This window comes from Theobroma cacao, chromosome 9, assembly GCF_000208745.1.
Source record: "Theobroma cacao cultivar B97-61/B2 chromosome 9, Criollo_cocoa_genome_V2, whole genome shotgun sequence".
Classification (NCBI taxonomy): Eukaryota; Viridiplantae; Streptophyta; class Magnoliopsida; order Malvales; family Malvaceae; genus Theobroma; species Theobroma cacao.
Genome location: NC_030858.1, coordinates 29,677,975 through 29,700,200, shown reverse-complemented (window position 1 = coordinate 29,700,200; position 22,226 = coordinate 29,677,975). Strand labels below are relative to the sequence as shown.

The following is a 22,226-nucleotide window of genomic DNA, read 5'->3' as shown; positions in this document are numbered from 1 at the left end:
AAGCAGAGAGAAGGCTAGAGAGAACTAGTGGGCTAATAAGCAAAACTGGGTATTCATATCAGTACATGATGATCACACAGTGATCATATATATTACAAGATGTTAGAGTTTATAACACCTCTAACAACCGCTTAACAGGTGTTCAATTAAGATAAAAACAACACAGCATTATCCTATTCTAACATCAGAGGTGTTGACAGAAAGTAAGCATACTAAGCACTGATTATGTTGTCAGAATGCTTGCACGTGTCCATGCAGGTGTTATCCTCTAACAGGAAGCGGACCGTTTTTCCAGGGTGCTAATGTCTCAAGGGGTTTCCTTAGAACACTCCCGAGGGATTATATTTTCATAGATATGCGCCGAGTAGCCCCATGACACTGAGAAAGACCAGTTGGTTGGCCTGTGATAGCAGATTGTTTGTTGTGCCAGACGTGATTGATCAACTTTGGCTGCTTCCATGAGATGATTTATTGATTCAGTGCAGTTCTTGGAAGGGAAAAGTGGGTCTATGTTGTCAAAATGGTGAAGTGTAACAATTGGGGACTGAGGATGAGATGATAGGATGCCTGATATATCACCAAGTAGATCAATCTGCAGTGTAAAATATCACAAGAGGAAATTCTTTAGCTTGTCATCAAATGTTTTATTCATAATTTTGTATAATTTTGTTCTTGTAAACGGTTTGAAAAGGATTCAAGCCCTTGATTTCATGTTTCTAGTAGACTACATTGACCACTATACTATCAGACTATTGTCTAGAGTTACAATTGTTATCGGTTTTTAATAGTAGTACTTCTTGAGAAGCCAGAAAAGTAATCTCGCATTTCAGAAGTAGGGTTACCTGATGAATACCACTTTCAACGGTTAGACCAATACCCAAGTCTGATAAACACAAGAATGATAGATAATCGCTGGTATGCATGAATGGATATCTCTCAAGGCAATCATCCATCAATGGCGCGAGTCCTTCTACCAGGGAATAGCTCAAAGCATATCCAGCGCCCCCCATAAGCCATATCAAAGGAGAAAAGAAAGTTTGATATAACAGCCTCCGAATACATTCCAATATAATAGTGCTTAGCATGATCATATTTTGCTAGTACCTCTACTAAATTATCGACGAAAAAAAGAGTGTCATCATCTGCTATTACAAACCATCTCACATTTTTGTTATCTCCAAGTCTGAATGAATCCAAAACGGAACGGAAGATTCGTGCTTCAATCGGGTTTGCAAGCTTAGGGTATACTGCTAGCTTAGTGGCAACTTCATTGACCTGTAAATGAGGAGAAGTTTCAGGCCAAGGTAGAAATTCTTCTGAGGGAGGTGAATCCAGAAAGATATTTCCCCTATTTTCATTTGGCCTCTACCAGGCTTCAGTGTATGCTCTTCTTTGCTTCCATGTTTTTAAGCTACCGACTAAAACAAACTTACTGTGGCTAACATTGGTGGGATAATCCACAGTTATAGGTGAACTCGACCATTTGACCTCAAACGGTGAGGAAAGATCAGAAGTTTTATTGCAGGGAAGGTTATACAAGAATGTGTGGAAGAACAAGGAAAGGGCTTCGAAATTTCGGCTTCATTGATTGAAAGTTGCTGGTACTTAGTTTCACAATAAGTTATCAAAGGCTTGAGAGAAATTTTGAGATGGGAATGGGTAAAAGAAGCGTAGATTGTCTAGAATGAAGGAAATGTGCTTACCCGAATTATGAGATACGAGGATGGCATTGAGGGGGTGGCTAGGGGTGTATTAAGTCCTTTCTTGGCTCGATTTGGGGTGGATAGGGGAAATATTTTACAAAAGGTGGTGATACTGATAGCTCTGACGTCTTCGAGCATGGCGCTACCATGGTGGTTTTGCGTTTGGAACTGATGCAGGTAGGCCCTTTCATTCCTGTCACAAGCTACATGCATGGCCAGATTATCAGTTGTGGACTAATGGTTCTCCATCTGCAGGCGTTGAGTGGTTCTGGGTGACACGTTTTCTATATGAGTTTCTTGTGTTGCAAGCTGTTTAACGTGTCGCTCTCAACTTACCTTCTTTGCGAAGAGGAAGAAGAAAGCATGAAAGATCCTGATCCATCGACAGTTGTGTCCCATACAACGCCCTATGCACCAGCTAAGATAGGTAGCAATTTAAGAATTAAAAAAAAAAGCTGTGTAACGTGTCTTTGGTATTGGTGGGGGGGGGGGGGGAACCGGGTGTTGATCTGTTTTCACCCTTCTTGTTATCTGTGTCTCCAGGTGTTGTCTTTCCCAGTTTCAGCTGTTTTAGGTGGACCGATTCCAGCTATGGAACCTGTGTCTTGATTTTTGTCCTCTGTTTTTCAGGTGGTTTCTGGGTGGCTTGCTATGTTTAGAAAGGTAGACCCATGCTGGGTTTCTATCTTCCATGTTACTTGATAAAAACTAATCACTTGAAGAAGCGCAAAGAAGAAAAAGAATTATGAGATATAATTCTTTGAGGAGGCTAATCAAGTGGGTTACGACCAAAATTCAGGATGACCTATATTTTCTTCAAAAGAAGAAAGTACAGAAATGGAATGTGATCCCTCATTTCAATATAAAAGGAAGAAGCTCGTTTGTTTTTCTTCTGGTATGTAGGAAAACTAGAAACAAATGCTCAATCCCCTTCTTATGGTATCTTACAAAAATGGAACACATATATGGGGAGGGGTTTGCGCATTGACTCTGTCAAGAGAGGGCAAAACAATACAGTGTATATATTAATGAGATCCTTGAGGGAGGTCATATCATAAAGAAAAAGCTCATTTTGCTTCAACGCATCTTTGACCTTCCCCCCACGCTAATCAAGAGCGTTTCAAAAGGACAACAACTCAATTTTAACGCTTGGCCCCGAAAATAAATAAAGAAAAAATTAACAGAAAATTTCGCCTTTGCCTTTATATCAATACACATATAAGAAAGAATCTCCAGACAAAACTTTCTTTTATAGTAAAGGTCCCCACCACAGGCATTTGAGAAGAGAATTCTCTTTCCCCCATTGGTTAGGCCACCCTAATCAGGGGCCGGCGCATTAACAAGAAACTGAAAGCTGAAGAAAATTCAAACTATTCAACCGTCAGCTCAGCCATGATCTAGACAATGTAGTTGTAGTCAACCAAAAACCAATCATGGGAGCCAAGCTTCCCATCACTCAAATCTTGAGACCAGCAAACCTACTTTCATGCAACTGTGATGGGCAACACCACTAGTAGTTCCAACCTTGGAAAATTTAATCAACATAAATCACTCCAATGCAGTGTTCTCTTCATGAGCCTTCTGAATACCTACCAATCGAGCATAGTCCACCCACCTATAGAAGCAAGTTGGAGGTTGTTAAACCTGAGATACTCTAACCAGCAAAATGGCTATCCTAGCAAGTAAAATATTTAAAGATTAATATAGAATCTTACAACAGGGAACCCAAGTATGTGTTGCCTGTTCGAACAGCAAAGCAGATTGCACTCAACATAAGCTTGTGCTGGTGTAGCAAAGGCTCCAAAATCCGCTGTTCTATTACACCAGCCAGCACTTGGTACCTATTCAACAAAACAAACCCTCAGCAAAACATTCCAAAATCTGACAACACTCAATTCCAAGCCTTTTCACAGCATAGAATTACTATTTCAAACATGTTTGCTTCACAGGTATTAATCTGGAAATACACATACCAGCTTCAAACATCAAACTTCTCCTGTACAGGCAGAGAATTATGCTCAAGAATGCATGTCATAAAAAATTTACAGAGGAGGGTGCAAAGTATTCTGTGACATCCAAGTGTTAAAAGTTAAAAGCTAAATATCTTCAAAGGGTTCAATATTTGTTCATTTTTGAAGTGTGAAATAAGTTGCTAGAGTATTAGAAAGATGTCAACCTCAGCGAGGCATAAATTAGTATTTAAATAAATTTAAGACAACATCAAAATGGAAAAAATAAGTTGAATGAAGAAAATCAAGGTACATATTAAGATTCCAATGGATTTTAAAAGTGCAAAAAAGGGGGAAGCAGAACATCATTTTGACTTCTCAATGGGTTTGGAAAACTGATATTGTCAATATCAGTCCTAACAACAGAATATCACAGTGAAAAAAGCATCGCAGATTGTGGTGACTCCCAGTTCACTAAAATAAGCAACACAAAGTTCTCGCAACACAAGAAAATAAAAGTTTTAAAGCCCAAAATAAGGAAAAAGATTATTCAAACAAAAGACTAAGATCAGAAAAGCATATTTAAAACAGGAACATTTTTAATTATCTTCTATTTCTATCAAAAAGATTAAATATCCAGCTCATTTAATTTTGTATATATCAATCAAAATGTCCCAAGCAAATGCCCACAAGTATATCACAACAGAGAGCGATGAGACAAAGGAACCCTTATTGGTACTGATGACTTGCACATAAAATTTCACCAGTTTTGGCCTAAACAGAAATCATCCTTCTACTTATATCTATAACTTTGCATAAATCAGTACAAAATAGACTTAAAACACTACATTGGAGATACCTCCCTATTGGTTTATTTTACCAAAATTCCATAATTCCAAGGAAGCATACTTAATTTTCTGTAAGGAGAAGATACATCTATTCTTCAATCGGCATACTTAAAAAGTCTCTTACAATAGCTAAATTTAGGGCCAAACAACCCCGTAGCTACATGTATAGCTAGACACATACTCAGAGATAATATGCAAAACTAATTCTAGCTATCCATTAGCCAGAGATAATATGCAAAACTAATTTTCCAGCAAGACCTCAGACTTATTAATATGCTTAAATGATTCTATACAAAAAATCAGCAAGTCAGCATGAGTCCCAAGAGGACACCCCAATGGCTAGAAGTTAAGACTCCAACTTGGAGGTCTACAGTTCTTATCTTAGGATGGCAGAAGACCACCTCCAATTGTGTAGCCCAGCATTATCTCAAACTATCAGAATTGAACACTTTAACAATAATCGTAAAAGCGGTTCCACAAGAAATAGCAAAATTCATGCCTTAGAACCATTATTCACTAAAAATATTAAATCTACAAACCTGAGGTTGCTAGAAACTGCCATATATACACCATAGGCAACACTGGTGGATAGTATGGGAACATTTTCAACTTCAGCTGCAGAAGACTTATCAACAGCCTTTCTTGCATTAATCAATGCATTCGTGACAGCTGTGCCGACCTACAAGAGAACAAAGTCCGTTAAATGCCAGCAAATCCAGATTTGGCCTTTCACTTTGATAGAGTGATTTGCAAGAAGCAATGATATTCTCGATAGAAACAGAAGAGATAATAAGATTTGATAAAAATTGAAAAGGGAAAATAAGCTTAATTACTGTAAATGTTAGATTGCAGATAATTTTCTCAATCATCAACTATCAGGGAAAAATGTGTAAGAACAGCCAAAAAACTTACCAGTGAAGAAGTGGTGCCTACTGCAAAAAGTTTTGCTCCATTACGCTGCAGAGCGCACACAATTTAAACACAACATGATTGTTTATTCCTAACTCAGATATGCAGAAATCATAACTTTTAAAAGTTTAAAAGACAAAAAAGATCTCCTTACCATTACTGCACCTAATCTCTGCAAAAGTGAATATGAAGTTCCATGAAGAGCAACCTGCAGACAGAATTTTATGACCATAGAACAGTTGTATTTTAGCATCTTAGAAAGAAACTCTGCACAATCTCCATGCAAACTCATCAGCGAAGATAAAAAACAGAAACCTGGAAAGCATTATCAGGGCAGCTGTAGAAGAACTTGGAAATAGCTCCAGCACTGACTGCAAGAGGAGGCCGGAGAGAGACAGTAGGAGCAGGAAGATAAACAAGCATGAAATCTGCAATTATTGCCATTACCTAGAAACACAAATTGGAAATTTAAAATGGTGAAAATAACGTAGTTGTACATGTAATTCATATTTCATAATAATCTATATGTTATGTGCTAATGGATCTCGGTGAAAATATACATTATACCACCACAATACTCTGAAGCTAAAAATAGCATAAATTTTCAAAGAGAGCCTCATTGCTTCCTCATATTATCAATTTCTGATAGATTATCAATATTGCTCAGAAGAAGGTATCCATCTGCAATTAATTCTATTGCTCATAAATAAAAAGTAGACAGATAATAATGGGGGCCAAAACACCTGATATATTTTATAGTTATGAGAAAAGAAACAGATGAAAAAAAGATAAGAAGGATCTTTCTTGATGTTTCTCATTAACCAACAGCCTTCATTAAATCAAAATAACAAATCATTACCTATTATATCAGTTCACATCATTTCACAGTCCGTTGAAGTACCAGAATCTGCAGGCTGCAGCTGTCTGATGTTACAATCACTAAAAAATGCAAGGCACTATTCTCTAAGGAGAAATTCCTAGATCCTTTTACTGTAACGGCAAAAATCTATCTTCTATTACTACTTTGTGTCAATTAGTGAGTTCATAAAACTAAACTCAACCAGATCTGAATTCTCAATTCTCAAGACCTAAATTCTCTGATAAAACCTTTTAATCATGCTATTTTCCCCTTCACATTCAACAAAGCTCAGTCTCTTATCTGTCTCAGAAGAATTAGCAGCCTAGTAGAGGATGAGCATGCAAAATAACAGAAAGGTGTGGTTAAAAACTTATTCCTCTATGGTTTGGTTGCTAGTAGGACATGCATATGGGTACAAGTCACATGTTGGTTGCTGAGGAGAATGAGAATCATTCATTCACATTAATCTTGAACCATAAACTTCTTTACCACTCCCTCAATGGGTTCAGGAGGCAAGCTAAAGCTCAATTCCCTTGATGGATGGCATAAAGCATCTGCAGCAAGCCCTGAAGGAAGAGTCCAAGGTCTACAAGCTTAACATTTTAAGGCCCCTCCTGGCATTGGTCCCCAAGAGGATAGGGGCTCCCATACTCAAACCAAGTTAGAAGTGCCACGGCTGGTAAGTGGTTATCCTATCTATCTTTTTCTATTTTTAGAAAAATTATATACAATGCTTCATCAGTGAATTCAGCATGTTCATCCAATTAACCTAATGATGACAAGATTTTTGCTTTAAAAAAAAAAATAGTGCACATTCCTACCAATGCTTAAAATTTGTATGTGATGTAATTATAATTACCAATGCATATATTGAATTAATTTAGTTGAGAGTTCATAATCAAAGAAAAATTTAAGCAGGTCATAGAATTCATCTAACAATGATTAGGCCGCCGACTTCTTACCTTTTGTGGGAAAAAGAGCATTAAATGGAAGCATATTAATTTTCCTTAAGTCATGAAAAGAAATTTTTATTTTGCATTTTGAGAAAGCAATAGCTTGTCAATCTAGAATTTCTAAAGGATCACAATAATAGCCTTAAAGTGGCATCAAAATTCAGCATCCGCCATGAAATCAATCTCTTTGCATAAAGACATCCTTGAAGTTAAATTTTTAAGTTATCCAAACAAGTCATCCTTGTTATTCAGACCAAAAGAAGGCTGAAAAAGTGCATATTCAAATGAACTAGTTATATGGTAAACAATCATACCACATCCGCGAAAACAATTTCGAGCTCCTTGAAAAAGTTTTCCCTGCGACGTTCATATTCTGCAGCTGTCTAGAAAACAGGAAATAAACATAAGCATATTAGTTGTTAAGATTGAATCAACAAAACTGAACAAGCCACACAGCATGGTGTACAAGAGAGACAGAGGTCATTACAGAAAACAACCCTTTAAACCTAGGATAATGCACGAGAGCAAAATTTGGGTCATGCATAACCATGGCTCTTGCAGGTTCAATTGCTTAGGCTAAAATTCAACCAAGTTGTTTTACTAGCTTACACAGGCTGAGATGCGAACCTGCCATGATTCATAGCTGGATTAGGAACATCTAATTCTAAAAAAACCATATACATCCACAAGCAAGACCGATGGGCTTCAGCATGGATAAAACCTTCCAACTTGGTAGCACTTCTCCACTCCATCATTGCCTTATTTAGGCAGTTTTCTTCCCAACATACCTCTTATTTTATTGATGTTCCATCTTAAATTCTGATATAAATTCCAAAGCGAACAGAACGCAAAGTACTCCAAAATTTTGGCTAGAATTCAACATGCAGACAAATATCATAAGAAAAAAGAAAGTAAATCCAATAAATACTAGGTTCAGAAAGAGAACTTAAGTTTTTCTTCTTCATTTATCCAAAATCTACCTATCCTTGCTACAAAATCACCCATGATTCATACTACGAAGTATATTTTACTTATTTCACAACAAATCAACCATGATAAACTACTTAAAATAAATTAAATAATGAAAACCGCATTATAAGTTGTCATAGCAATACAAATGATGAAGGGAAAGAGAATTAAAAGGAAACTTTTGACAAATTCAAACCCAATTTTTTTGAAAAACAAATGAATAAATCTTCACCACCCATTCATATCATCATCAGTACTATTAAAAAAAAAAAAAACCCCAAAACTCAAAAATTCAAAAGTAAAAAAAACACAAACCTTTGTGAAGATCCCAACCCCACACTCCATGGCAACTTTAGCTAAGAAAAGATCATCAGCCAAAAGCCTTTCTTTAAACCCACCAAACTGCATCAACCACTGCATAAGCCCCGATTTTTCAAGCCCCAAGAACCTCTCTATAACCGACCCAGGAATCCTCCCTGCTTGGATCGCAGCCGCCAAGTCCTTCGGTAAACTCTCCAATGACCTCCCAGCCTCTGCCAACAAAATCATCGCCTCTTCCCTGTTCTCATCACCTGCATTTTCACCACCACCTTTGCCTCTTCCATTGTCATTGTTTCCACCGCCACCACCTGAGTTGTTGTTGTTGTTAATGTTGCCACCATCGCCGCCGGGAAGGGTGGAGAAGGCTAAAAATGGGGGAGGTTGGCGGTGGCGGAGACTGGTGGTGTAGGAGGAGGAGGAGGAGGAAAGGTCGAGGGGGAGGTGGCGAGGGAAAGTGTTGGAGAATTTTGGGGTGGTTTTAGGGAGAGGAGAGAAGGAGGGGGAAGGGGTTAGGGTAAAAAGGCCGGCGGCGATGGACATTGTTGCGGTGGCTGACGGTGGCCGGCGGTGATGGGTTTGTGTCAGAGTTTGGAGTGTATTTTCCTTACGTTATTTTCAGAGTATGTGTTATGGTTTGTTGCTTTCTCTGTGGGCGTTAGTTTTCAAACATAAGGATCTGAGCAGACGCCAGACCGGCTACCTAAAGGGCTTTTGTCTGCAATTCAACTCTAGGGTTAAATTCTTTCATACTCTCTTTTCCTGTCCTCTAAACTTCACGCTCCTTCTTCTGTCTGACGATTTTATCAAGAAAAGAAAAAAATAATACCTCTTACTTTAATCAAACAAAAATATTGCTATTCTATGCTATCAAAGAAGAAAAATTAATAATTAACCCAAAAAAGTACTAAAGGTTTTTGTTTTGGTCTGTGCGATAAAGTTGACTTATTTTTGTATTTTGTGACACCGATCAAGTATCATATTATGAATCTCCAAATATTTGTTATAATATATATTTGTAGATATTGACACTCATGCTTACGAAACGTCTTTTATGAATAAAACAATCAATTTTTTTAAATTAAAATAGATAATATATTTTTTAAATTGAAGTTGAATTTCTTACATTATATATAAATTTTCATTACAATTCTATTTTCGAATTTTACAAATTGAAAGATATGATTTGTATAATGAGAAAATTATTTCTCTTTATAGTTAAACACCAATTAATTCAATATATACTGAAAAAAAGTGTCTTTATAAATAGAAGGAATAGTTGTTCTTAATAAGAAAAGATAGTTAACTATTTAGAGAAATTCTGGAGATTTTATATTCAAATCTTGAAAAAAGAAAAGAAATTTACAATATGGAAGAGGTTCTCAGTATTTTGTGTAACACAAATTTAATAAGTTGCTTATACTTCACGAAATTTAATAATTTTTTTTATACCTCATTCTATTTGGTATAAAATTTTGGATGGGTTTTTTAATGATATCCTTGATTAGGCAAACTAATGTCATATTAGAAAATTTAATTTTCAATAAAATGATTTATCTCATTTTTAACAATAAAATCATTTTTAATTTTATTCTAAAATCTTGTGTTTGATTCTTGATGAAAATAAATTATGACAAGTAAATGAATCTCGTTTTACTAATAAAAAGATGATTTTAAAATCTCATGTTTAAATCTCAATATGTGTGAATTTAGTCTAATTTTATGTTGAATTTGTCCATCTATATATTGGTTTAATAATTGATTTGTATTTAATCATTGATTTTCCATATGACATGTAATACTTAATTATAATTATGATTTTTACTTATATTTGTAACTTCATGAGAAATGAATGGAGACAAATTGACAATGGTTGTAACTGAAAACCAATACAACAATAACTAAAAATCACCGTTATCAAGTTAATTATAAACTAAGTTTGTTTTATAAATAGTTTTGTAATGTAAAAATTATCAAAATATGATAAAAAATTTCAGCAAGAAAATGATTATCCAAATAATCAAGAATTGAAAATTTTTTAATAAACAAGAAACCAATATTAATTTACTTGAACTTCTATATATATCCCTTTATATCATTGGCTAGGTTTTTTCTTTTTTATAACTAACGGAAGAGAGATTCGAACTTTATTCTTTAGATAGGGAGGTCATACACTAACTAATAGGAAAATCATACAATAACTAATGAGTCAAATACTCAAGTGCACTATATCATTAGCTAGATATTTTCATAATAATAATTTTTTACTATTATTAAAAATAATAAAAAAAGTTGACAAAATTTAGGGTAATTTAACAGATTGGGTCTCTATCTTTTTATTTTCTGGTGTAGATTGTAGCTTATAAATTTTAATTTAATTTTTTTCTAGGAGATATACTATAATTAGATGCTTTCTTAAGTTTACTGCTAATATAATAGAACAAAAGTAAGAAAATAAATTATCAATGGGAACGTGTAGCACACCGCCTCGAAGACAGACGTTTAGAAGCCATTTATTTGTGGCATGACGGGGTTGGTGAGACTTACAGAATGCACACGGTAACCACAGCTTTGCGGTGGGTCCCACTCGAGCACTGTGGACTCCGCTAGGTCTTGACTTTTAGGTTTATTGTCAAGAATCTTTAAAAATTGCATTTAATTATTTAAAAAAATTAAAGAATCTTTTTAAAGCAGTATAAGAACAAAAGAGTCTTTTTCTTTTTTCTATTAAGAGAACAAAAGACTCTTGAAAAAGTATTTATGGAATAGTATTTATATATTTGTAAAATTAGATTTTAAACAATAAATATACTCATTAAATGTTGAAATTTTTAATAAATATTTATTTGTTAAAAAATACTAATAATGAACAATTTGTTATTTTTATAATATTATTAATACAAGAAAAAAAAGATCATGACTTTTTGTTAACTATAGAACTTATAGAACTTAAACACGAGACTTGTAAAATGAAATTTAAAAAATTTTTGTGCTGAATGTTCTTTTAGAGACAAAATTAGTTATATTATATGCTTATAGTTAAGAATTACTCAGATTTGGTAATTTGTGTTTATTTGAATTTTATTTTATTTTTTGTAAAAAATAAAATATAAAAAACAAATAATACTTTACAATTCTTTTGTAATTACTTATAATTGGATATGCAAAGCAATTTTAATTGTTCCCCCCTCCCCTTACCATTCTTTTTTATAATGTTGCACATATAATTACAAAGTCCTAGTGAGTATAATAATTTTAAATGACAATTTGTGATACAAAGTGAAAAAAGAAGTGAGAGATATACAAACATTTTCTTATAAAAAATATAATTTTTTTTTTTAAAAAACAAAAGAATAGTTGGAAAAAATGATAATTTCCAAGAACTTGGGAAGTCTCAGTCAGTTAAAGTCAAATGTCTCCTGGTTGCCAGTTGCCACCCTAGCACAGGACAACTGTCTAAAGCTAAGATCCTTTCAACAATACTTTGGTTGTATCAAAAAAAAAAAATTTTGCTTTATTAGCATTTTGTTTCTTTTGTTATATTTACTTCTTCCCTTTTCCTTTTCATTTTATCAAAATAATATTTTTTAGACATTTGATATTCTTTTTTAATATTATAAATTATTTTTTTATAATTTTTTTGACATTATAGTGCATTGAACATCAATCAAAAGCTTGTTAAGAATGCACGGGTAAAATACATGAGAGCTCACCAGTGGAGGGTCCTTTCCATTAATTTAATGAAGATATGGCTTTAAAAAAATGCATGGATAAAGTAACAACACTAGGCGAATATAATAAAATTTTATATTCATAAATTAACTACCAGTTTCTTTGCAAAAGAAAAATGTTTCATAAACTACTTTTTATAGAAAAACATCCAGCAAAAATGATTTCCTAGGAAAAAAAAAACAGTGTGAAAGTATAGGTTAAACTTTTGATTGTATTTTAATTGCAAATTATCATAAAACATTGGTAGTTTTATTTACAATTTTATAGTAAAAGACTTTTTTTTGGATATTCAAATTATTACTTTGAATTGGTGATTTTTAACTTTTCATATCTAATTCAGTCACTTTCGCTATAGTTGTGAGGTGAAATCTCATTGGTTATAATTAAGATTTTTAGCTTATAATTTATAGTTTCATAACATCCAAAACATGACGGATGAAATTTCACATCTTCGCACATTCCGGTGCACTTGTGTCATTGGCACAAAAGCATTGTAGAGATTCAATATATACAGCTCAAAGTTGAGATATGGTAAAACATAAAATAGGAGTAATTCGAATAAAATATAACAAGATTAAAATGTTCCATTAATTTGCAAAGAATCAATGACCCCCCCCCCCAAAAAAAAAAAACAACAACAATAAATAAACAACTAGCTAACGATACAAAATCACAACACATGGCACCAAAGTTACATGCATGCTACAAGTCCCAAGAAAATATATCAGCGTTAGCTCCGCAAAGTATCTGCAGCAGCCATCAAGTTGACACAAATACTCCCCCTTTGTGCTTACTTGGGAAACGAAGTCCAAACTTACTCTAAACTGTTCGAACTTCATCTTAGACAATGCTTGGTAAAGATGTCTGCAACTAATTGCTCATTATTATACACCTTGACAAGGTCAAAATTTCTTGTGCAAGCACCTTTTCTTTGATAAAGAAATGATGTACCTCTATGCGCTTAATCAGTTCTAGCATGAACATCTGGATTATAGGCCAAACGAACAGTGCCTAAACTGTCACAACAGATCTGGACTGATTTGTCAAATAAATGAGAAATCCCAGCAATCATCCTACAAAGCCAAGTGCACTCTTATGCTGCTAGTTTGGCAGCAGCATTATATTCAATTTCTGCGTTTGATGGTGCGACAGTGGCCTGCTTTTTGCGGCAACTGTGGTTTGTTCAATACGTTCCACTATGTGCCTCATTGTGCATAACGGGGAAATGTGTTTCTCTACATGATGCCCATTAAATGCTCGAGTCCTTCCTAGTCTATACATAGAGTTATGACAATTCGTCAAAGATGAACTTGAAACTCAACAAAGTACCTCTCTAAACTCTTCCAAATACTTACTATGCTGTTTCCACATATTCTCCATCTTCCTTTGCCACCTCACTTTCTCCACATTTTTTTTAAATTTTATCCATCATCGTCTCAGAAACTATTTCAATCTCCCCTTTTATTGCCTCCTGTACATCTCGTTCTATTTGTTGCAACATTACCTCTCTTCCTATTACAAAGAACCCTTCTACCCTTAACAAAAAATGAAAAAACCTTCTGCATCCTCATGCATTTCAAAGTTGAACTACCAGTGAAAAAGTGGCAGAGGTGTTGCCATCTTTCTGAAACAACACTAATTCTTGCTACTTGTTTTAGCATAAGAGAAGACAAAATATAGATAAGAATATAATCAAGCAATACACTTATCCGATCTTCGTATCATAATTTCCTTGCCTAAGTAACTGATCAGGCAGACACAAATCAAACAGGTAATAAGAAAGCTACAGCATACATGATACAAATATCATAAGTTTTTTTTTTTTTTTTGAAGAAAAGATTGCCTTTCATTACTTTGGCAAACAATCAAACAAAGTGAGAACATTTGATAAAAAAAATATAGCTCCACGGTGAAACGAATCCCCACCTTGTTTGGTGCTTATCCCATGAAAAAGAGCCTCATTAAAAACCCTTATTATCTAAGGAAAAAGAGTTCTCATTTAGCATGCGGTGTTACACCCTTAAGTACCAATCAGATTACCCCTCTGTACCCAAAAATCCATTTTTATCATAAGCCAGTGCATGCTGGATAGACATTGGCAACTCTTCTGACTTGTTCCACTTTAATAGCTCCCCATCCATCCCTTTCGCAATCTGGGCAGTAGAATGTGCCTATTGTTCACTCTTGGACTAGAACCAATCGAGTGGCATCTAATTCTTTCCATCAGCACAAAACGGGCTTCATTTAGAAGGCCCAATGTTCCCCTAAGTTTCCTCATCTTAATCCACCCTGCTATCAATTGGTTGTCCACAATAATATCTGCAACAAGAATATTTTCTTTTTAACAGCAAGATAATGCCCAGACCAAAGACAGCAGCTCAGCTTCTTCCACTTCTAAAATTGCTTGTAATTTCTTTGCTGCCGCAAAAAGAAAGTCACCATCCACGCCTCTGATTATAAAACCCGCTCCCACTCTATTTGTTCCAGCAACCTAGTCTAGTGTAGCACCAACGTGTCGTAACGTGTCGGGTCCGAGAACCTTACCGCTAGACTTGAAAAATTCAAGAGTTTGGAAGTTGTTGTCAATCTTTTTTTCAAATGTGCGATTGATCACCTGTTGACTCAGTTCTAATTGAAGATGTCCTAAATTAATTTTAGGTTTGTCGAAAAAACGATAAATTGACCTACGATTTTTTAGAATTAGGTTCGGGAGTACGGTTATGCATGGGGAAGGATTAGCACCTCGTGATACCCGTTCCACGAACGGTACTATTTAATTATAGGTTATCCTATTGGAGCCTTAATTTTTAAATTTATTTAATTGTGTTTCCTTAATTATCATTTATTTATTTTATCTTTAATTTTATTAAAAATTAAGATATTTTATTTGGTTTTACGAGTGTGACGTGCACATAATGCAATAATAAAATGCATGGCATAAAATCTAGATAATGTCAAACGAATACATTTTATTGAGAATACTTCATGAATCCACCCATTATACTGATGGGATTCGGGAGTACTCTCTCACTTAAGAAAATACTCAAAAAACTCACCTTCGCAAATTTGCTAGGTAAGTCATATTGTCGGGATAATCGTTTATAGGTAAAAATAATATTTTCGTGAATGCCGTCCTTTATATGAGCAAAAACCTTTTATTAAAAACATTCTCCAAGCTCTCCTATCGTACTAGTGAGACTCAAAGATATCTTTTCACCTAAAAAATTTTTCAAAGAAACTCACCTTTACCAGCTCTCTCGAAAAGTCCCGTCATCGGAGTTTTGATTCGTGTACACAATACATCTACATGCCATGGCATTTAACAATGCAATAATGATGTGTGGTATGCCCATAAATTTCAATATTTGTTTCTTAATCTTCCTACAACTCTTTTGTTATTTCTTTGAAATTTCTTTACTATGCATATATATCATAGATAAACATGTTATACCTATTATTTTTATCTAACTATATTTTTTATTTCATTTTATTGTGAATATTTTTTAAAATTTAAGTATTTATCTATTTTTACTGTATGAATTTTCCTTTTTACCTAAATACTATTTCTTTTTAAACCAAAAATCGCACTTCATAATTATTATTTATGTATATATATTTTATAAATAAATTTCTTCCTTATTTTTTATTAACCTAATCTACTTTTTTTTTACTAGCTATTTTGTTTATCTTTTCTCATAAATCTATTTTATATTTTAGTTGTATTGACTATTGTGAATTTACTATTTTTGAAAATTTTATTTTTACTATTTATTTATCATTATGAATATCATCATTTTTCATAACCTTATATATTTTAAAACAATACATTTCATTTATTCCTTCTTGTATTTATTATTGTCATTAGGATTATATTATTATTTTTTTTATATTTTGTTTGATTAGTAATTAAGTTAATATGTTTTTCATTTATTTAGAATTGCAAATATCGGCATTCAAAATTAAAACCCTCCTATCATACTGGCGGGTTTTTAGTCAAAATCCTTTACTTAGAGAAATTCATTACGAATTGCGACATTTCGCGTTCCGAATGAACATCCCATCATCGATATGACTTATAATTTTTGCAATTATTAATATTATAATATATTTTTTTAAAAATCAAACCTAGATACTATTCTAACAATATATTTTATATTATTATTATCATTATTTTTCTTATCTTACCATTTTTAGTATTTAACAATAAATGTCTATTTTTAATCTTCATCTAATTTTTATATAACTAAATATTCCACTCTATTATTATATGCATGTATAGTTTATTTAATCTACCCTTTTCTATGAATAAATATCTTTCTTTTTTCTTATAAATTTTATTTTTTTGACCAAATAAATCTCATTTTGCCTACTTGCTTAACCTATTTTCTTGCAATTAAATATATTTTAGATCTATTTTCTATTTGCCTATCCTATCTTTTCTTATAGTTAAATATATATTTTTGTACTTACTTGACCAACCTATTTTTTTATGGATGAGTATTTACAATTTTTCATTTTTTTTTTACCTTTTTTACTTTTCATATATATTCTAAGAAAACAATAAAAAAAAAAAACTATTGCATAACAAATGAACAAAGGAAATAATAATATGCAAACCAAGCAAAGCCATGCCCAATAGCCAACCCAATTAATATCCAACAAGAGACCCATTATCTAGTACGTTGAAACAAGCCCAAATCACATAGCTTTGGTGTGCTCCAACAAGTTGTCCAAGGCTTTACCCACTTTCAAGTGGACAACGGGCTCAATCCAGCTTCAAGAATGACCCAAAGTCTGGTCTAATCCATTTCTTTCCCCTTTTCACACGCAAAACGATGTCGTTTAGTATCTAACCCTATGTATAAAAGCTTATTTTTGTCTCCCTTTCTTCATTTTCCTCTCTTCTTTTCTCTTTCTATTTGGTGGCTCTTCCCTTTTCTCTCTAAAATCACTTCTTCCTTTCTCTTTCAAACACAAAACCTAACCCTAAGCCTTCAATCTTTTCTCTCTCTAATGACGACTTTTCTCTTCTTTCTCTCTAATCAAACAACTAGGGTTGTGCAAACGGTTAGTTCCGTTAGTTCGATTATTGGATATCCAATAACTGAACTAACCGAACTCCTATATAAAAATAACTGAAACCGAATCAAACTATATAACTAACCAAACTAACATAAATTGAACTAATTCGGTTAGTTTGGTTCTGTTTTCAAAAACCAAACTTACTAAATTTTTTTATTTTGGTTTGTATATTAATATATGCTAGCTATAGTTAGGCCATGGTGTGTGTTTAAAATTTTAGAAGTAATATGCAGTATGCCTTATGCATTGCCTATTTTACTCAGATTGGTGCCAACCTACAAAGTTAGGCATGTTTCTAAAGTTTTGCCATTGCTTCAAGTGTGTTGCCCTTTGTTTTCAACAGTTGCAAATTCTCTACAAGGTACATCAAATGGATGTGAAGACAAAGACAAATCAATTGATTTCAATCATCTGTTCAAATCCTGCACCTAATTACACCTTGAGAAGTGTCTTCATGCCCTTGTTTTGGTTTCGGGAAAAGCTCAAAGCATCTTTATTTCAACCAAGCTTATTAATCTTTATGCTTAACTTGGCGATGTCTCATTCTCTTGTCGCACTTTTGATCAGATCAATAGAAAAGATGTGTATACCTAGAACTCAATGGTTTTTGCTTATGTTCGCAGTCGCCGTTTTAAAAAAGCTGTAGAATGTTTCTATCAGTTTTTCTCGACTTTAGGTCTTCGACTAGATTTATACAATTTTCCTACTGTTCTAAAAGCTTGTCAAAATCCACTTGATGGAATGAGGATGCATTGCTTGGTTCTAAAACTGGGCTTTGAATGGGATGTATTTGTTACTGCTTCTTTGGTCCATATGTATACTCAGTTTCGAATTGTAGGCTCTGCTCGAAAATTGTTTGATTATATGCCAGTACGAGATATGGGTTCTTGGAATGCAATGATTTTTGGATATTGTCAAAACAGCAACGCTGCAGAGGTATTAGAAGTTTTGAATGAGATGAGATTGGAAAGGGTAATGATGGATCCAGTTACTATAACTAGCATTCTTCCTATTTGTGCACAATTGCATAAAAAGTGATGAGATAAGATGAATTTTGGATATGGACGCCATCACATAACTAAGTGATGTGGAGACGAGACGACTGTCAGCAGAAACTAGAAAAGGCGAGAGTGGAGACGAAACGACAGTCGACAAAAACCAAAAAGACAGAAAGGGCCAAAGGAGAATTGAGATTAGGTATTAGGTTTAGGAATTTTTTATGTAAAATCTCCAAAATACCCTTATTTAAGTTCGGTTAGTTCGGCTAGTTCGGTTAGAAATTTTCCTAAATTGAACCGAAATAATTGTACTAACCAAACTAACTGAATCGAAAAAATTGAACTCATTTCGATTCAGTTCAGTTTATATTTGCTCACCCCTACAAACAACCAACAAATCTCTAACCCATGCAAAACCAAAAAAACCTCCCCTCCATTGATTTTGATTTTTTTTTTGCTTTTGTCTCTTTTTTTTTTTTATGGTTAGGATATTATGTTGGTAGAGAATATGGTTTTCTTTTTGTGATTTGTTGGGCATTTCACCAGCTGCTAGAGTGAAAAGCTAAGATTTTTGGGTCCTACTTTAAGTTTTTTAGTTGCTAGATATTTCTAGCTACTTTGTTTTTTTTTCTTTCTTCGTTTTTGCAGATTCGATTCCTCCTTTAAGTTTTTTTTCATCCTTCTTTTGAACCAAAATTTTTAGGGTTCTTATAGAACCCAATTGTCCAAATTTTTAGACAATAAAAAGCCTTCAAGTCAAAGAAAATCAATNGAACCCGATTGTCTAAATTTTTGGAAAATTAGAAGCCTCAAAGTCAAAGAAAATCAACCGAAAGTGACCCCAACTCCGGTTGCCCAATGAGCATTCAATTCTCTATGTAGATTGTTGGCTATGGAGGCCAAGCATGTTTTCAATTTTTTTATATTTTATTATTTATTTATTTAATTTATTATTCATCATTGGGGAAAAGAAAAGAAAGGTGTTTACGCAACATGTAAAGTGTTTCCTCTAGGCTTGAAGCACCGTATATTATCCTCCTTGATTCCTCCATCTGTCCATCCATTAGTCGAAGTAGAAAGGTACTGATTCTTCATGTTGCGGCCAAGTTGAAGAACTTATAGAAGGTCCATATGTTGGTTTTTAAAAATCCTTAGGTTCCTTGATTTCCAAATTGCCCATAGTATACATGTTATTTCTTCCAAGTCCTCCTGACCAACACTACCTCCTAATTGAAATAACCAGTCAAAAGCCGAATGATAGTGTACTTCAATATCTCTAAATCACCACTTGGATATCAACCATATTGCTCTCATAAACTAACAACAACATAGGATATGGAATGCATTTTTCTCCGCTATCTGGTAGAACTCACATTTTATCTCAACATTAACCTTTCTTTGGTTTAAAGCTTATCTTGTAGGAAGTGCTCCTTTCACACCTTTCCATACAAAGATAATGATTTTTCTTGGAATATTTAAGCTCCGAAGCTTTTTCCCAAAAACATCATAATTACCATTAAAAGTACTAGACTCAGAGTAAACCAACCTCAAAACCAACAAGTGATATCCAGATTTATGGTATACTTACCGTGTTTAGCATCACTCTATACTTATCTATCTAGTGGAAGCTTCCAACTAAGTGGAATTGATAGAAATAGGTTGCTCTCATATGGGGGAAAATAACTCACTACTTTTTCAATATCCCACATGGCCTTCTCTTCATCAATAAATTGTGACACCATCGTCGAAGCATTTACATTCACCTCATATGCCATTGCAGCCCTTGGAGTATCATATGGTATCCACGAGTCCTTCAAAGCCTTTATATCCCTGCCATTGCCAAACCTCCATATCAAACCTTTTTCCAAGATAGCTTGGCTTGCTTTAACGCTCTTCCATAGATAGCTTAGGTTGGACCCTATTGGTATTTCTATGAAACTAACATTGGAAAATTTCTTACTTTTAGTATCTTATAAGCAAATGTTGGTTGTTGTTGGTCCCAAGTAAATGTGTTAGAGGGGGGGTGAATAACACTTTTTGGCTCTTAGCAAGATGAGGAACTAATTTAAAAAGCAATGAAAATAAAAACAAAGTAGATAATGCGCAGGAATTTAGAGTGGTTTGGTCCAATACCTACATCCACTACCTTGATTATTCAACCAAGGATTTTTCAAACTAATCCATTATGAATGGTGAAATTCACAAGCTTTCACCAAGCTTTTACAATGGCTTTTACCAGGCTTAGCCAAAACCTTTCACAATAGTTTTTACCGGGATAAACTAAAACCCAACACCTAACTTTTCAAGGCTAAGTTAGAACCTATACTCAATCAAGCAATCCTAACTTGAATCAACCCCTTAGAGTGACTCGCTCACTCTAAGAATACAAGAAGAGAAGTGATAAGAGTGTACTTATGACCACACGGTTGATTTAAGTGGTACAAAGTAAAGTGCAAATCATAATTACAAAGATACGAGTTAAGTGCAGTAAATGAGCAAAGACTATTTTCTGGTTTTTTTTAGCTCTTTTAGTTCTTGAAAGCCTTCATTACATTTCTAGCCGTTGGAAGCCTCTTAAATACTTGAATAATCAGCTCTAATAGGTGTTAGGTAGTTTTTGACTTTTGGAAACAGTTTTGTTGAGTTCTGACCGTTAATCTATCCTTTAGTGCATAATTCAAATTTTCTGGCAAAATGCTCTTAGTCGACTAACTGATATCTTAGTCGACTAAGTCATCTTTGTCTTCTGATCCCAATTTCTGACAGTGAGCACTTAGTCCACTAACTCATTTCTTGGTCGACTAAGTTGGTTCTGTCTTGAAGTCCAGATTTCTGACAATAGCTTTAGTCGACTAACCCATTTCTTGGTCGAGTAAGTCTTTTTTATTTCTTAATACTCTTGAGCCTACCAACTTTTGATATGAATTTTTGCTGACTAATACCTTTTATTATCCAACTAAAAGGCTTCTGTTTTGTTGATTAGTTGTGGCTTCTTATTCATATGTTTTTTGATATGTCCCTTGGAGTAATTTATTTATCATAAGCATACAATTTTTGTCCTGCACACTCAAGTAGAAAAATTAAACACAAATAAATGTGAATGTTTTATTATCATCAAAAATTAATGGAGCCAATAGTTGTTGCATTTGCAATCACCAACATTGATTGGCTAACACCACTAGATTGAAGCTGTTCATGTCATGAAATCAGAAACCTCCAAAAAATTTCAATAAACACATCGACCTCCAACTCTTTTAATAAATTTTTTGCTTCACATCGTCATCACCCCACCAAAAATGTGCTATCATAGAATCAATCTCACTGCAAATAACTTGTGGAATCTTAAAACAGCTCATAACATAATTAGGCACTACTTGAGCCACTACCTTAATTAAAATTTCACGTCCAGTTGTCAACAATAACTTCTTCTAGTTTAGCACTCTCTTCATGACTTTCTCTTTCACATATGCAAATATTTTCCTTTTAGAGCATCCACTTATCAGTGGCATCCCAAGATAATAGCCCCCTCATTGACGAATATCAATACCTAATAGTTGGCAAACCATCGCCCTATCTTCCTTTTTAGTATTTCTACTGTAAAGTATTGCAAACTTATCATAATTAATCTTTTGACCAGATGCTAACTTGTACCATTCAAAAATATTTTTTAAAGCCAACACCTTTAATCTTTTTGTTTTTTTTCAAACAACATGCTATCATCTATGAACAAAAGGTGTGTAACATTCGGACTTCCTCGACAAATTTAGATTCTCGAGATGACCTTTGCATCTTTAGCCATAGCCAAAAGACCTGAAAGAGCCTTAGAAATAATTACAAACAGCTATGGAGATAAAGGATCCCCTTGTCGGAGTCCCTGTGATGGTACGATTTTTTCTGGATCTCTAT

The 22,226-nt window shown here is 33.9% G+C and overlaps 1 protein-coding gene and 1 pseudogene across 1 annotated transcript; both read right to left on the bottom strand.

The window, feature by feature from the left end:
• Positions 179 to 2,085, bottom strand: LOC108663287 (annotated as a pseudogene).
• Positions 2,703 to 9,293, bottom strand: LOC18589872 (protein RETICULATA-RELATED 4, chloroplastic). Its single transcript, XM_007015037.2, has 8 exons — positions 8,506 to 9,293; positions 7,536 to 7,604; positions 5,725 to 5,856; positions 5,564 to 5,617; positions 5,413 to 5,457; positions 5,040 to 5,179; positions 3,419 to 3,544; positions 2,703 to 3,318 (listed from the first exon to the last, which is right to left on the bottom strand). The coding sequence occupies exons 1-8, from the start codon at positions 9,049 to 9,051 to the stop codon at positions 3,252 to 3,254; spliced, it is 1,179 nt and encodes a 392-aa protein (XP_007015099.1). The 5' UTR covers positions 9,052 to 9,293; the 3' UTR covers positions 2,703 to 3,251.

Bases quoted from the DNA above. Each gene is read 5' to 3' on its own strand.
- LOC18589872 (XM_007015037.2), bottom strand. From the start codon at position 9,051: ATGTCCATCGCCGCCGGCCTTTTTACCCTAACCCCTTCCCCCTCCTTC. The intron at 5,458-5,563 runs GTAAGGAGATCT...TGCGCTCTGCAG, and splicing joins AGAGATTAGGTGCAGTAATG to CGTAATGGAGCAAAACTTTT. The intron at 3,319-3,418 runs GTAAGATTCTAT...TTGCTTCTATAG, and splicing joins ACATACTTGGGTTCCCTGTT to GTGGGTGGACTATGCTCGAT.